This window comes from Euprymna scolopes, chromosome 9 (genome assembly GCF_053919585.1).
Source record: "Euprymna scolopes isolate OS-2025 chromosome 9, ASM5391958v1, whole genome shotgun sequence".
Classification (NCBI taxonomy): domain Eukaryota; kingdom Metazoa; phylum Mollusca; class Cephalopoda; order Sepiida; family Sepiolidae; genus Euprymna; species Euprymna scolopes.
Window position 1 is genome coordinate 39,791,412 of NC_136490.1, and position 18,641 is coordinate 39,810,052.

Here is an 18,641-nt window from a genome sequence, read left to right on the forward strand (position 1 = left end):
TCATATTTTATTTAAATATTTATTTGTCACTTATGCATATTTTATTTAAATATTTATTTGTCACTTTTTCATATTTTATTTAAATGTTTATTTGTCACTTATCTTATTCATATTTTATTTAAATATTTATTTGTCACTTATGCATATTTTATTTAAATATCTATTTGTCACTTATTCATATTTTATTTAAATATTTATTTGTCACTTATTCATATTTTATTTAAATATGTAATTGTCACTTATTCATATTGTATTTAAATATTTAATTGTCACTTATTCATATTTTATTTAAATATTTATTTGTCACTTATCTTATTCATATTTTATTTAAATGTTTATTTGTCACTTATCTTATTCATATTTTATTTAAATATTTATTTGTCACTTATCTTATTCATATTTTATTTAAATATTTATTTGTCACTTATCTTATTCATATTTTATTTAAATATTTATTTGTCACTTATCTTATTCATATTTTATTTAAATGTTTATTTGCCACTTATTCATATTTTATTTAAATATTTATTTGTCACTTTTTCATATTTTATTTAAATATTTATTTGTCACTTTTTCATATTTTATTTAAATATTTATTTGTCACTTATCTTATTCATATTTTATTTAGATGTTTATTTGTCACTTATCTTATTCATATTTTATTTAAATATTTATTTGTCACTTATCTTATTCATATTTTATTTAAATGTTTATTTGCCACTTATTCATATTTTATCTAAATATTTATTTGTCACTTTTTCATATTTTATTTAAATATTTATTTGTCACTTATTCATATTTTATTTAAATATTTATTTGTCACTTTTTCATATTTTATTTAAATGTTTATTTGCCACTTATTCATATTTTATTTAAATGTTTATTTGTCACTTATCTTATTCATATTTTATTTAAATGTTTATTTGTCAGTTATTCATATTTTATTTAAATGTTTATTTGTAACTTATTCATATTTTATTTAAATATTTATTTGTCACTTATCTTATTCATATTTTATTTAAATGTTTATTTGTCACTTATCTTTATCATATTTTATTTAAATGTTTATTTGTCACTTATCTTATTCATATTTTATTTAAATATTTATTTGTCACTTATTCATATTTTATTTAAATATTTATTTGTCACTTATTCATATTTTATTTAAATGTTTATTTGTCACTTTTTCATATTTTATTTAAATGTTTATTTTTCACTTATCTTATTCATATTTTATTTAAATATTTATTTGTCGCTTATTTTATTCATATTTTATTTAAATATTTATTTGTCACTTATCTTTATCATATTTTATTTAAATGTTTATTTGTCACTTATCTTATTCATATTTTATTTAAATATTTATTTGTCACTTATTCATATTTTATTTAAATATTTATTTGTCACTTATTCATATTTTATTTAAATGTTTATTTTTCACTTATCTTATTCATATTTTATTTAAATATTTATTTGTCACTTATATTATTCATATTTTATTTAAATGTTTATTTGTCACTTATCTTATTCATATTTTATTTAAATGTTTATTTGTCACTTATCTTATTCATATTTTATTTAAATATTTATTTTCACTTATCTTATTCATATTTTATTTAAATGTTTATTTGTCACTTATCTTATTCATATTTTATTTAAATATTTATTTGTCACTTATGCATATTTTATTTAAATATTTATTTGTCACTTTTTCATATTTTATTTAAATGTTTATTTGTCACTTATCTTATTCATATTTTATTTAAATATTTATTTTCACTTATCTTATTCATATTTTATTTAAATGTTTATTTGTCACTTATCTTATTCATATTTTATTTAAATATTTATTTGTCACTTATGCATATTTTATTTAAATATCTATTTGTCACTTATTCATATTTTATTTAAATATTTATTTGTCACTTATTCATATTTTATTTAAATATGTAATTGTCACTTATTCATATTGTATTTAAATATTTAATTGTCACTTATTCATATTTTATTTAAATATTTATTTGTCACTTATCTTATTCATATTTTATTTAAATGTTTATTTGTCACTTATCTTATTCATATTTTATTTAAATATTTATTTGTCACTTATCTTATTCATATTTTATTTAAATATTTATTTGTCACTTATCTTATTCATATTTTATTTAAATATTTATTTGTCACTTATCTTATTCATATTTTATTTAAATGTTTATTTGCCACTTATTCATATTTTATTTAAATATTTATTTGTCACTTTTTCATATTTTATTTAAATATTTATTTGTCACTTTTTCATATTTTATTTAAATATTTATTTGTCACTTATCTTATTCATATTTTATTTAGATGTTTATTTGTCACTTATCTTATTCATATTTTATTTAAATATTTATTTGTCACTTATCTTATTCATATTTTATTTAAATGTTTATTTGCCACTTATTCATATTTTATTTAAATATTTATTTGTCACTTATTCATATTTTATTTAAATGTTTATTTGTCACTTATTCATATTTTATTTAAATGTTTATTTGTCACTTATCTTATTCATATTTTATTTAAATATTTATTTGTTACTTATCTAAATAATATTTTATTTAAATGTTTATTTGTCACTTATCTAAATAATATTGTATTTAAATTTTTATTCGTCACTTATCTTAGTCATATTTTATTTAAATGTTTGTCACTTATCTTATTCATATTTTATTGAAATATTTATTTGTCACTTATCTTATTTATATTTTATTTAAATTTTTATTTATTGTCACTTACCTAAATAATATTTTATTTAAATGTTTATTTGTCAATTATCATATTTTATTTAAATGTAAAAAAAAAAAAAAAATGCTATCAAGGGACATAATTCATAAACGATTTTTTGAAAAATTGTTTTTTTGCAAATGATTAGCACAAGTCCGGGCATAATCACGTTGACACACCGGTTCCCGTCAGATCATCGAAGTTAAGCAACGTTGAGCCTGGTCATTGCTAAAATGGATGACCAATTTGGCAATTCCAGGTGCTGTATGTAGGAGGACGTCGACACCTCTCTGCAAAAACCTGTTGTCATCTCCCCTAATGGGGATATACATGAGACTGGGGACCGCTTGTGAATTTCATACACCCATGAAACTTCCTCCTTTGGAGGAAGCCGGTTAAACCCGAATAGGGTTGGTGCTGACTACACACACACAAGTCCGGGGGAATATCTCATACTTATCATGAATTGCATATTCTGCTGATAACACATTAATATCTGCTGTTAATATTTTAAGTATTCTAAGAAATCATCATGGCTCATTTTCAGTCTCAAATCCATTTTCTTATACTTAGAATATTCTACTGGTACACACCTATTCGTGTTCTCTAGAAGGGTCTCCTTTTTTTTTTTTCGATATGCTTCCAGTGTTGAAATTTTTTAATTTTCTAGTTAATAAAATTATGCACGAATAAACATGAACATGTCTAACTAATTGAGAAATGTAAAGTTTAATAAAACATTTATGTGGATTAAAGTTCATAGAATTGGGGAGTCCTGGTGATATTTTTAGAATATTGAAATTTATGTTGAAATGTTAAATTACTAGTGATTTGCATATATATGCACGAAAGGCAGCTTAATAAATAGTACAAGTCTCATATAATGACTAGAGACGAAATGAATACGAAAAGTAATTAAATTAAAAAATTGCTTCAGTGTGGGTGGCAAATGAAATCTCCAAATTTTACAGAAAAAAAAAAAAAAAAAATGATAGCTGCTAAATCCAAATTTTACTTGCTAGATTACAAACGAAATCTCCAGATCTTTTAGAAAAAAAAAAAAAAAAAATTCAACATTACTTGCTACTTAGCGTTGCTCAGTAGTGTTTTTGCTTGCAATTAGGTTTTAATTATTATTATTATTAACTATGGAGATTTTGTTTTTCCAAAATATTTTTGTTTCAATTAAAGGGAAGTAATGGACAGATAAGAGTTACATCGCCTTCCTTTTCTTTTTGTGATCATTTGAAAATAATTTGGACCAAAACAATGTATTTTCTGGATAGAATCAAACCGGGTTGCGTTTTATTCTTCTTAATATGGTTCAATAATATAGAAGAAAAACTGAATCAGAATCAAATATAGATTTCATAGATAGAAATATTTCGATGACAAAAAAAAAAAAATCAAGAAAGAAACTGACTTTACTTTGTATATTAGATTAAGTTAAAATATTTAGAGAAAACAAAAAGTGTAAAAATTAGTTTTAATTTTTAAAATTATATATTTAGAGGTGTTTAGAATTACTTGAATGAATTCTGCCAATAGTTTGTTCTAACAGAATATTTTATCAACAAGGATATCAGTGGACGTGGTAAAAATAAATAAATTAAACAAAAACAAAACAAAAATAACAACTGAAATAATTGATTTCCCAACCTGAGAAGCATGCTCCACCTTTGAATTCTTGAATTGGAGGGTATGATAAAGCTAACAACAAAAGCATGTACAGATTATTTGGATGAGTTGTTAGTGATAAAGTGCTAAAAAATATTGCTTTTATAAAATAATCAAAATACTTGAAAAATGTAATGCTTTAATGTCAAAATCAAATATTTTGTGCTGCTGTAGTCTTAATACAGAGACAAGCAACATGGCAAACATCAATAATATCATTCATGTATGGAGGAAAAAATTTTAAAATATAAATTTAAGCAAATACAAGCAACATGAATTGGAATAAATACATTGAGGGCATTGCCAAGGCTGCTGCAAAGAAAATGGGCTCTCTCTATCATGTTAGAAAATTACTCACACCTGACAGTATCCTATATCTTTACAAAGCCACCATTCACCCATGCATGGAATATTGTTGCCACATCTAGGCTGGTACATCTACCACTAGTCTCTCCCTATTAGACAAGGATCCAAAAAGGAATGTATAATCAAATAAGTCCCGCATTATCAACAAAACTCCAACCACTGTTCCATCACCGCAATGTTGCATTATTGTGTCTGTTTTATAAATAGTTTAATGGCGTGTGCTCTGACGAACTCATAACACTTTTCTCCCTTAATATAAATACTCCTGATTAACCAACCTACCAAGCAGCAAAATCCCACCTCTTCATTTTAGAGATCCCTAGTTGCCTGAAAGCATTCTACTCTATCCCTTGAACTGTTAGACTTCAGAATTCCCTCTCTGTTTACTGCTTATCTGATTCTACTGACATGCAGAAGTTTAAATGTAATGTGAACAGACATCTCGCTGCTCAACTCCCTACAAAGTGTTCTTGTAGATATGGCCACAAATAGTAATCCTTACGTCCAAGTGGTAATGTGTCTTGTTGAGGGTGAATAAGAGTAAAGCAAAAAATCTAAATAAAATGACTTGTTATCAAAATGCAGAGAACATAATGTTATTTTTTTGTTTATTTGTTTTTATTACCAGTACCAAACCCATAAATTGTAGCATTTAAAAAAATGAATAAAATAAATCTTGAGTTGTCTCCCCCTTGCAATCATTACTACTAATGTAAATAATGTAAACAAAATTAATCAGTGCACTTATACAAATTTGAGGAATATATTTCAGCTCTCATAGAGGGCAAACCAGAATTTACCTGGAGGCTACCAGTGTGTCTTTCATGCATAACTAGCAAAAATATGCAATCAGAAGGAGCATATTCTTTGCTGATATATATGATGAATGAACATGTGTTACACTGTTCCCCTCCCCTTTCAAAGGTGAAGGTAATGCCTGGAAGGATGGTAACATGCTGAATGAAGATATACCCCCCCCCCAGGAGGAGGCAATATATGGGAGAATGGACTCATAACAGAACAGCTACTACACTATTTCCCAAAGGAGGTGATAATACATGGGAGGATGGTCTCATGATAACAGAACAGATACTACACTACTCTCCAAAGGAAGATGTAATATCTGGGAGGATGATATACTTGAAACAGCATTCACCTAGAGTGAGTTGAATTAAACCCATCCATCCTTGTCACTGTGTGCTTTTTCAACCCTATAGGGGAGCTGGGGCAACTGCTTTGTAGATGAACTCTTCCAATTGATGGCAGAGGACATGACTCAGCTAGCACAGATGTCCCATGCGGATGACTTATTGGAGGAAGTTAGTTTTGCAATGGAAACATACCAAGTTGTTTGAAATAGTGCTGCCATCAGACATGGGAGGATGGTATATCAATAGAGTAGAACAAATACTACACTAACCTCCATCTCTTGAATTGAGATTTGAAAAGATAGTACTAGTATGGTTTCAGATTCACACAGACAGAAACCAAATCACCATTAATAATGGACATCTATTAATCCTGACTTTAGGTGAATTCTTTAAGCACAAACTAATGAAGTAAATTTTAGCTATTTGCAAAATAAATAAATTTGGGTACATTTGAGTCATTTAAATCCCCTGGAAGACAAATCAATGTTCCCGTAATATCTGGTTCAGACAATTTTCTGCATTCCAATTCATATAATTTCATATGGAATATGGTGAAAAACTACTTCTAAGAAAATCAGAGAACTAACAGATTAACAGACTTAAGTTTAAGGAATGTCGACTTTAGTTTGTTGAATCATTCATTGTGGCAGGTTTGGAATTCAAATGAAATTAGATCAAATGAAGAAATCTATCAACGCATGTGCGAAGTGATCAAAATTTATATTCTGGAACTGAAGACAACCTATTTCACAATTATAAAAATTGTCATTAAAATAGTACGTATTAATAGCAGCAACAATAGTGGTGGTCTACACACACAGTACAATTACGGGTAGCTGTAGCACCAGCAGATTCCCACTTACATACACACAAAGAAATATCAACACAAACACTGACAAGAACAAACCTTTCTGGTTAACACTTGGTATCTGCAAAGCATTTTTTTATCTGTTGTGGAGACGCCTACTAATTAATATAGGCGGGTAAATGAGATATATAAAGGTATCAACCGGGGGAGTCCGGCAACGACCGTCAAATAGGCAAGACGCTTATGCTGCCTCCAGTAAGACATGCAACACGCCACCTGCCAGAATATCTCCAACTGAAGTATATCTGAAGACATGTAAATATGTAGATAACTTTTCTTCCTAATATATTATTGTTATACTTTTACTTTCGTGTTCTTGTTAATTATTGTGCAGACACAACATTATCCTTATCTATATAAGTGAGAATGTGTGTGCGTGTGTGTAGGAGAACAACTTTCAACTTATATACTCCACAAATTTTTGATCTTGAATGTTGGTACACAGGGTACTCAGACATGTGAAAATCTTTTTAATTGGTTTTCATCCGGAAGAAAAGGGTTACTAAGTGGTAAAAATCGAAAAATTTATACTTGGGAGTCATCATATTTTAATCTGTTTTTCGACTGTTTCATGACTGCGCATGCATGAATAGTTCACATGACAGCTTCCTTATGTTAAGAATAAGTAAGTTTGGAAACACTTTTTAAAGATCTTGACAAACTGGCCTAATGGTTATTGTACTTGACTCACTGTCTTTAGGTTTTGGTTTCGATCTAAGCTAGAGTATTTTCTTTTTCACTTACAAGAAGTGAACGGTTTAAAAAAAAAACTCATATACACAAGTCTCAGTTTCTTTTCGTTTCTTTTACTTCATCTTTTTTTTTAAAGGAATTTAATGCTAAGTTTAATACCAGGCAATGCCAGGTACATCTGCTAGTTTAATTATGTTTCTGAATTTTTGAGAAGAGGATTGATAATTTGGATTACTTTGAGTACTATTCTCATTTTGAGTTTTATTTTTACATTTTGGTCGATATAACCTCTAACCTTCTTTAGATATATCTTGTCTTACTCAGAGAATCCTTCTGTCAAACTCCTGAATCCGTACAAAATTTCAAATGGAACCCTTCATTTAATTTATGAGGATAGCATGCTCTCATTATGTCAGCTATGACTGAGTAGAATTACTAAGTAATTCGTAATTGTCGCCGCACTGAGGATTAGACCATCAACCTCTAGAAGAGTGTAATAACTGAATTTTACCAAATACTTTATCTACTATGCTCTAGGTCCTTGTGAAAATAACACTCAAGATGATAACAGTAGTTCGAATAATCCAAATAATATGACTTATTTAATTTTAAACTTAATTATTATAAGAAAATTCAATATTATTTTAATTGGAATTCATTATTGAGATGAATATTATTTATTAATTTATTTATTGCGGACTATTATTCTCATCTTTCTTTCACTGTTGTTTGACGATGTTTCATCCCACTATTCCTCTGGCCTTCGTCAGTCTCTATGATTCCAGGTGAGAATTGTCTGAAGATAGCGGTTTCAATTCTATCCAAAGCTGGTCAGTGGCTTACTTGGCCAAAACGTGGTGAGACGACAACAGCTATGGAAGGCAGTAATTGCAAAGGATGCAGTTAGGAGATTCGGAGTTCCTATCCCGTCACGGTTACCATCTGATGAAGGTCAGAAGAATAGTTGGCCGAAACGTCGTGAAACAACAACTAAAGAGGGATGAGGATAACAGTCCGCAATAAATAAATAAAATTCAACATTTGCAATCTGAAATGTTCAGAACGATACGAAACAAATAAAAGATATTTACCTCTTTGGTGATTGCATCGTATCCATCACTTGCCATGGAGCGCATTTTGGACTACGACAAAATTCTCTCAATTCTTCCAGAGCTTTCTTGGTTTCTTTTACACCTTGAGCGTAATACTCTTCTTCGGTTAATAATTTACGTTTAGGAGGGAAAAATCTAAAACTGTAATGAAAAAAAAAAAAATGTTATAATTCATTAGAAGCATCAATAAAAATAGCATTATATTTTAAAACATCATATCAATGCTTATTTTGAATCAAACATTTTGTGCTGCCATGGTTTAATACAGATGAAAACGACATGGCAAACGTCAATAATATCATTCATGTATGGAGGAAATTTAAAAATATAACTCATAATATAAGATGACTCGTAAGTGTATACTATTGTCTGTTATTGCTGAAAATAGAAAAAAAAATTCATATCTGATTCAAAAATTATGACTGAGGAGGGTTTCTTACCAATAAAAATAGATTAAAAAAAATAAAAATATAAAAAAATAAATAAGAAAATCTCAAATTCTAGGAGTTTTCCCATTATTTTGGATGTTTTTTCATATTTCTTTCTTTTTTTTTTAGCTCCAAATTGGACAAAGGAATGACCGAGGTTGAAGACACTGTGTTATATTACCCATATGAACTCCAAATGCTTTTAAATTTATACAGAAAAAGAAGTAAAATTTCAGTTATAAGGGAGGCAACTCATGACCCGAATTAACACACTGGCTTTACTTTTTTTGTAACTATGTCAGCAAAGAGAGCCAACGTTTCCCGCAACTGAACGATGATCAACAAATGTTTCACACTTTCAATAATTTTATTGTCAGCGAAAATCAGCAAAATCGCCCATTTTTCAATCAAATTGCTTGATTGCCTTTTGAAATTACAATTTTTGTGAAATTCATTCTTTTCCCATTCCATTAAGGACTTAACTTTCTTAAAAGCAACATCGCCTGACAAGGTCTTTAGTTATTTAATTGACCGAAACATTGTCATGATCGTATAGCGATATTAAAATCGCTATTTAAATATCAATAAAAATATATATTTTACTCTATTTATTACATAAACCTTCTAAAATTCATTGGTTTTTATCTTTGAACATTCTTAATTTGGAATGTGTGTGTGTGTGTTTTGCACTTGGGAAGATAAACTGCCCTGGAGGTTGCTATTCACAACAGCATCCTCCTTTTCAGTAATTAACTCTGAATTATTGCCAACGGTTGACAGATTTTTACATTTGAACTGGATTAACAAGTTTTCTGGAGAAGTTAAGCTTTTAATGAAAGCAAGATGTTGGGAAGTCACCAACTCCACTTCAGCTGACAAATATTTCCCTTTACCTTGTCTAACAAGGCTGCAAAAGATTTAGAAGGTATGAGACTTACCATATACAGATCCCCCCCCCCCACAACAAACCAAAAAAAAAAAAAAAGAATTGTTTTACTGGTGCAACTATTGGTGGTGGTGCTGCTGCTTTTATTTGTTAGGTGAGTCGGAGTTATGCATAGAGCTCATGAAGATCGTACCTCAGGATAGTCTGGTTTGCATGAAATGTTCCTTGTTGACTGTAACTATTCGTTAACCTTTAATATTGCAGGTGTTCACCCCTGACATTGAAAAAAAACAAAGCTCACAGATTGCATGCAAAACCCGGGAAGGTTTAACCCAGAACACACATTAAGGAATGGCACATAAGCAACATTACCACTTTCGTGCAATTTTATTCCTGACACGTCATGCAGAGGAAGGGATGAACAAAGAACGATGGATCCTGACACAGACCCTAGTGGATTTTCACAAGGGCACCGTTAACAAAGTGGCTCTGGCACTACCACATTGCAAATTGGTGAGGAAAAGTTTGACTTAGAGTGTTTCTGCTGCCTTTGCAATTGAGCAGATAATCGGAATGAATTTAATGAATTCCGTACATATTTGTTTAAAAAAAAAAAAAATGGAAAAAAAAAATTTTCCTCATTAATCTTCTCACAAATTTATTGAAATTCTACCAGAATTCAATTTTCAAATCCACTTTGATGTATTATAGAAAAAAAAATTCACCTCAAGCTGGTAATATATGAAAACTTAAATTTCAACGTTGTATCAGATCACATAACACACATTTTGTAAAATGATATCTACAGAAAAAAAAACAAAAAAAAACAAACAAATTAAGATAGCCTCTTAGCCATTTCATCAAATGAATCCTGTCCCTTTTTTTTTGTCATGTATTAAGAAATCATCCAAGATATTCACTGCCTATTTTTATTTTTGACTATAACCTCTACAAATTGTTTTTTTTTTTTTTTTTTTATTATTATACAGGAATCACCACTTATCAAGGCCCGGAGGCAACTCAAGGATAAGGGTTAATGGGTATACATTAGTCAATGTGATTATAGCCTAGTAGACATAAGTAGCGGAAATTCTGTAAATTGGATTAATTGGGGGGGGGATCATCAACAACTTGTTTACATTGGACTTGAAGACAATCAGATTGTAGTCAGCTGGAAATCAGGCTAATGGAAGAGTTCCACAAGCGTGCAGTTCTAAGAAAGAAGCTTTGTTCATGGAATCTACATTTAAGTTTAGGCACAGAAAGAGTGTGGGAAATTATTGATAGTGGTTTCAGATAGACAAGTGTTTTTTGTGAAAGTTTGGTGAGAGGAGACCATAGATTGAAGCTCAGATGAGCACTTGCTATGGAAATAACAGTAAAGCAGAGGCAATGTCTCTTCTGTGGGAAAAAGGTTGCAGGGAAAAAGAAAAGGGCATCCCCACTAAGCTACGAAGTCTATTTGGGACTCTGTCAAGGCAGGATAAGGTCTTTCTAGCAGCTCCTACCCAGATGTGGCAACAGTACTCCATCATTGGCCGTACCTGACTTTTATATGGCAGAGAATTGCATCAGGAGTGAGATATTTACTGGAGCGATAGAAGGATCCTACCATTTTTCCAGCGACCTTAGCAATGGATTTGATATATGTGTTCCATTTCAGATTGGGAATAAAGGTCAAGCCCAGAAGCTTGTCAAAACATGAAGCCTCCCCAAGACGACATTCATTCATTTTAATTGATGCCAGATGGGGATCAGAGCATTGATGACGAAAGATAAAAGCTTGGTTTTAGATGCATTAAAAGTTACCAGTTACCTCTTTCCCCATTGTACCATGTGCTCAAGATCAGAGGAGAGAGAATCAGAGAGAACTAGGTCGTTTATAACCTTTGATGTGCTAACATAGATGGTAGTGTCGTCAGCATAAATGTCTACGAATGATGTAAGAATGTGATTTGGAAGATCATTAATGTAGATCAGGAAGAGAGTTGGACCCAGGATGGACCCCTGAGGAACTCCAGCATTAATACTGAGAGCTTCTGATTTCTGTCCATCAACCACTACGCTTATGAACCTATCAGAGAGACATGATTTAATAATTAAGACATTTCCAGCTATATCATAGCTGGAGATTTTGTGAAGTAGACCTTTATGCCATACCTTATCAAAGGCCTTAGATATGTCAAGAGCAATTGCCCCAGAGAGGAAGCCTCTGTCAAGAGATTCGCTAATCTTATTAGATAACTGTAAGCACGTCTGCTGTAGATCTAGCAGAACGGAAACCATATTGCGTGTCACTAAGGTTATTTTTGCTGAGATGGTGGATTACTTCTCTATTTATCAGCAACTTACTCATGATGCACAGAAGACTTATTGGACTGTACTGAGAGGGACATGAATGATCACCTGAATTCTTAAGTACGGGGCATACTGATGAGATTTTCCAAGGTGTTGGAAAGCATTTCTCCTTAAGACAACGCTTAAATAACTTTGTAAGTATGATACTTGTATATTGCATAGTGTGTTTTCAGACACATGAGGAAATACTGGGGGTTTGCGGTCTTGGTTGTAAAGGTAAGAATTAGCTACAAAGTTCTTGGTAAAGAGTTTGGCTTTGTCCAATGCTGACAAGATTATCTCAGGTCCATTGATAATAGTTGGGATAGAGCACATGCTGCTGTTCAGGATTCTGTTTGCTATTTTTATCTAGGAAGTATATCTCTCTAACTCCATCCCTATTTCTCATGCTTTCACTTGTCTCTCCCCCACTTAGAGATTGGCTTGTTTGTTTTCGGTTCTAAATAAATTTATACTTAGGGAGGCAAATAATCTATAAATATAAAAGCGAAAATGTATGTATGCATGTATGTATGTATGTATGTATGTATGTGTGTTCGCTTTTTCTGTGTGTCTACAAAAGGCTTTTTTCAGAGAAGCGGTCGCTCGCTTCACAACATTTTAAAACTTTTTATATCACATATAAATCATAATATCTCACAGTTAACAACGAAGCTCGCCTGTCTATTTAATTTGCTCGATTTCAGGAAGATAAATATTCAACATTTGTCGCTCGCCGCATGTGGGTTAGTCTTTTTCCTATAACATCTTGGGGATGGGGGAAACGTTCAGCAGTAAATGAATACTATCCCGCAGTCAAACTTGACCTCATTAACTCATTAAAACGAGCACCTGCTAAACCCAAGTAATTAAATAAATTCAAACATGTTTCCATTAGCATGTCGCGGTGGGGCAATGGTTAACGTCGCACTTTTTTTTTCACACTTTAATTTACAACTTTGCCTCAAGGGTTCAGGTTCGATCCTCATACTTACTCTTTTTTTACCCCCCCCCCCGGGAGTTTCCACACACAGCTCCAAACACCTGGGCAACGCCGGGTACCCTTCGCTAGTCTATAATATAAATCTCACCTGTCTGTTTAAATGTATGTATGTATGTATGTATGTATGTATGTATGTATGTATGTATGTATGTCTGCCTAAAACTTTCGACAGAGGCGATGGATTTGCACGAGATTGGTCTCATTTTGAAGCGTGACGTCTCGGACGACAAATATTGACAAATTGGCCAAAAACATTAATGGCCAGTTTTCTACAGGGAGGGGTCGATTATTTGCAAGTCATTTTTGCAAGTCATTGTATCGGTTGGATTGACTTGGCCTAATTTTAACATTCCGAACTTCCGGTCGTATTATGGAGTAGCGGAAAGATGTTAGATTTTTTTTCACTTTCTTTTCCACCTTCTCATTACGGGTTCGAGCCTGCCTGCCTACTACAAATTTTTTTTTTTGTTTTTGCTCAAAACACACCTCCAGGCAACGCCGGGCATCCAAGCTAGTAATTGAAAAATCTCAATAGGCACGTATCAAGAAATATCAGATGAGCTGTTGGCTTGGCAGGCCAAGAGCAAGCTTTAAGCGTTTTCACAAATAGTGGCCATGAAGAGGCCACTCCAAGGCAATTCACAATGGTTCCAGGTGTGGTGCGTCATTAAGAGATCAAGGCTTGTAGGAAAACCTATAAAACTTTGTTGGGTTTAATTAATTTCAGTTTAATGCAAACATCATAAACCGCCTTTTTTCATGCACTAATTTTCTTCTTTTCACAATGACATTCTTGTAAGCCTCAGGTACTGGAACACAAGACTTGGTATTTCATTTCTTATCAGACTCAATTAAGTACAAATTATATACATATATATATATATATATATATATATATATATATATATATGTGTGTGTGTGTGTGTATTAAATTAACTGACTTTCCGCGTGAATGAAATAAATATCATAAAGATATAAATGATAGTCATTAAATTAAAGGTTATCGCTGAAGCATGAATCCATGTAATCTGTGAGTTATTTCCTGAAGCATTACTTTTTTTAAGCCACACAAGTAGGAAAAATTACAATAAAAAAATGTAACAACATTTACTGTTATTTAAAAAAAAAAAAAATCCAAGTGTATTTATTTATTTTTAAATGTGTTGTATTAATATATGTCCTTACAGACAAGGTATACTTCCCAGTTTTTATGCTAGGATAAAAGTGTACTGGGCTCTTTTGCAACCTATCCCAATTAAGGTGGTCTTAGCTAGTTCGATAAACGAGTCCTGTGCCCTTTTCTATTTGCCATTCAGAGAGACCATCCAAGCTATCCACTCCCCACTTTTATTTTTGATCAAGACCTTCCTAAATTGTTTTATTTTTATGTTGGAAGGATAACTTCCACTTAGCTCACTCCCACTTAGAGATTTACATGCTTGTTTTCAGTTCTAAACAAATTGCGAAACAGTGGGTGGTCTACTCTTAGAAAGGGTGGGGAGGATCTAACTAGCCCACCTCTAATTTTATTTGGTTTCTTATTTCTTTTTTTCCTAACGTTTTGGATGCTTTTCAACCCCACCCCTTCCTCCCATATTTTCCCAATAAAATTGCATATTTTTTTATTTTTTAATATAATTGATTGTAACCGACTGAAGATACTTTAAGACAGAGTAAATGCAGTATTGTCCTGATTGCGGAAATAAAGGCAATGTACAAATTGTAAAGCAGAAAGCACAAAAGGAACAATGCTGCATGAATGGGTCAAAATTCATCTAGTTCAAAGCAGGACAGACAAAGGATGACTAACAACACTCCCTACACTTTTTATGACCTTATGCCCAATTTGTAAAACTTGTTTATCATTTTTTTTTTTTTTTTTTTTTTTTGTAGTGTGAGGTCTGTTAAAACACAGCAGACTTCCAATTAGTCGGAGATTTCAACTAAACAGGCCACACACTCCAAAGCATCAAATGTATTTTAATAGACACTATTTTTTCTGTCCACATATACACGGAAACAGAAAGAAACAAAATGGATGATAAAACTGATTACATACAAAACAGGTCTGAACTCAGATGTGAGAATCTCTTTAATTTGTATAAATATTTTACAGACTGAGAGAAAAAAAATATTTTGGAATTAAACTTTGTTAACTGAAGGAATTAGTTGCTCTCAGCGGTAATTCACAATAAGATAAACTTGTACACATTCATTTTTTATTTTTAAAGACAACGGTTTAGTGTGAACTGACTTGCATAGAAAGACAAAGAATAAACTCTGCACAAAGTTGAAAATTTCAGCTTCTCTCAATGGCTTCGATTCCATTCATTTTTTTAAATCATTTTTTGATAAAGAGCGAAGGACTGCTCGAAATATGAAAATTATAACACCGATAATTTTACATGTTTTTACGTTTTCCATACGGCTATTTTTTTATTTGTTAAATGTGAAGAACTTCATTATTTTTAGCCAAGAAATGGATTATATACATACAAGTGAAATTACATAAACATCAGAAAAAAAAAAAACCTACGCGAATTAATCAACATTTTGACGAAGTTACATGTCTGATCAGGAGTTCAACATTATATGCGGAGGACTTTTGAGAGTTGACTCAGTACAAAAAGAAATATACCTGATAGATTCTTCTGACATCTGTTACTGAATGGAAGATTTCTGGTAACAGATGATGATGATGACAAATAATAATAATAATAATAATAATAATAATAATAATAATAATAATAATAATAATAATAAAAGAAGAAGAATATTTACCTCTACCCTAACATTTGACATATCAGGGGTGCTTCGTGCTAAATTTGATGCAACTATGAAAATTTTGGAGACAAAAAAAGTTTCAGGATATACACTTTAGAAGCTTTTATTGAATGCAATAGACTAGACATTAAAAGACATCAAAACTAATAAAAATCTTACAATAAAAACCGCGTTAAAATAGAGCTTACATAACTTAAGTTATGGACTTCGATTTTTTTTTAGTTGCTTTTTTTTTTTTTAATATTATTTAGAGTTAAGCCTCTACTAAATAAATCTTTAAAATATCGACATTTGCTCAAATGTTGAGAATTTAAAAAATTTAGTTTAATTTTTTGATTGTTTAAACTTAAAATCTTGTTAAAAAAAATCAAAGAAAAAATATCAATGTGTTGTTGTTGTTGTTGTACAGCATTAACCATATGCAGATTGAACAGACTTCCCCCAAAGAGAATATCAAATTAACAGGCGCCCCCCAGTCGCCTACAATGATCGGTGCATTTTTGATCAGGAAACCAGTATCTTCAGACAGCCTGATCAGATAGTACCAGATGCCCTAACAGGTATTACCACTCAGGACCAAAGTGAATCTGGGAGCAATGGTAATTAAGAGGCAACTCCATATTCCTCACAGACCTCAAATAGGGCGTTACCACTGGATGTCTATACTAAGGACCATAAGTATGTGAGGGTGGGAGTGTAATAATAATAAAAAACACTGATACTTTTCAGAAAATCTGCATGTGTAGCAGATCATTCCTACAACATTTCATGTTCCTAACAGCATAAAAAATAGTGGCCAACCGACAGAGACATTCCGTTAACATATTCCATTAAATAAAACTGAAAGGTTGTTTTGATTAATCGGTTCATTAGATCGCATACATCTCCTAATAAGTTCATTTATATTAGGGTCAAAACGATCAATAGATGTTCTATAATTTAATTAGATATCTTTCAATTTCTCCAGTGAATCATATTCAAGGTTGATGGTGAAAATCATTCTAATTAATCACAATGTTTACTTATAAAATTAATTAAATTTAACACTAGTTGTATTTACGAGGCATTGATTGGTAGTGTGCTGATTTGCAATTAGTTTTGTTTTTTCTCTTTTCAAACTATGCCAGTAACTTTTTCAGAAATATTTTTTGTTCCAATCAAAGAGAAGTAATCTTGAATGAACGAATATAGACTTACTTTTTTTTTTTTTTTTTTAAGATGGTGGCCATTAGAAAAATACTTCCAATCCGGGCAAAATATTTTCTGAAAGGGATTTAATCAAATTACATGTCATTTTTCTTAACAACATGCTGCAACGATCCATTACAAAAACTGACAGATCAGAACCACTAGTTGTCAGTGAGTAATCTCTGATGATGGCTTGTGTAAAAACTCCAAGTGAGTACAAATCAAAAAAAAAAAAAAAAAAAAAAAAACTGAAATTTTATTCCTGAAATTGAACTTGGATTTGGCTCTTGTTTTATTAACATTGCTAAAACAAATTAATTATCGCCTCCCAAATAAAGATACATTTTTTTGATTAATAACTTTTTGTCAGACGAAAAGAAATAAACCAAAACAAAAAGAAGGTTTAGTTCTAGTGAATATTGAAATATAAAATTCCCGTTTGCAAGGTCCTTTAATTAAATACCGTATTTGATATGTTCCGTGGGGGCAGAAAGACTATAAATAATCCCATCACATTGGTATCATGTTCACCTGCTATTATGCGAATGTTGACAGTAAAAATTATTAATCAATAAAATAAAAAAATAATTAAAAAACAAACAAACAAACAAACAAAAAAAACAAACAAAAAAACAAAACCTGTCCATGTTTTCGTTTTCACCTATTTAGTCTTTTGTTATTATTAGAAAACAAAACAGAAACAGGAATTAATAACTGAATAGGGAGACAGGAATTTATTTTTAATCAATTTTCTTCGCATATTGAAAAAATACAAAGTGCATCAAGTAATTGAGAACAAATTAATAAAAACAAAGATATTCAATTGATAAAAAGATAATCAATATCTATATAATTACTAGTTGGCCACCTGGCGTTGCCCGGTCGTACAAAACGCTTAAACAAGATATTTTAATTTATGCAGATTATGTATGTATTATTATAGAATCGATCCTCTATTGATTATTATATATTACGAGGAATAATTTGCCTGATGGACTAATTCACAAACAATTTTTAAATAATAATGATAATGTCGTTCATCAAATTCCGTCTGTATTTGTTTACAATATCATATCAGCTGATATTTGGGATTGATGATGAATGCCCTGGAAAAGTAACTTCTGATTAATGTTTAGTTTTAGAATATGCAAACAAAGAAATAATTTGCGGCGAGTTTAAATGGTACCTCTTCTTTTATTGTAAATTGAATTCATTAATAAGAAAAAAATTAAAATAAAATGGTGAGGTACACTCGGGCTTAAACAGAGAATCATTCAATCTGTAATCGAATGCTCTACCACTAAGCTATATCTCCAGATGATAATTTGTTTCTTTTTAAGAAATGTTTTGCTGAGATTTTATTATCTCCCTTGACTGGG

The 18,641-nt window shown here is 30.6% G+C and overlaps 1 protein-coding gene across 2 annotated transcripts in view; it reads right to left on the reverse strand.

Annotated features, from left to right (window-relative positions):
- The window catches only part of LOC145284510 (nuclear envelope integral membrane protein-like), a 148,139-nt gene that overhangs the window by 22,017 nt on the left and 107,481 nt on the right, over positions 1–18,641 (reverse strand). For both annotated transcript variants that reach the window (XM_080133395.1, XM_080133396.1), the window contains exon 7: positions 8,616–8,777. In XM_080133395.1, the coding sequence (XP_079989521.1) occupies positions 8,616–8,777 (162 nt within the window). The remainder of the gene's footprint in view (positions 1–8,615; positions 8,778–18,641) is intronic.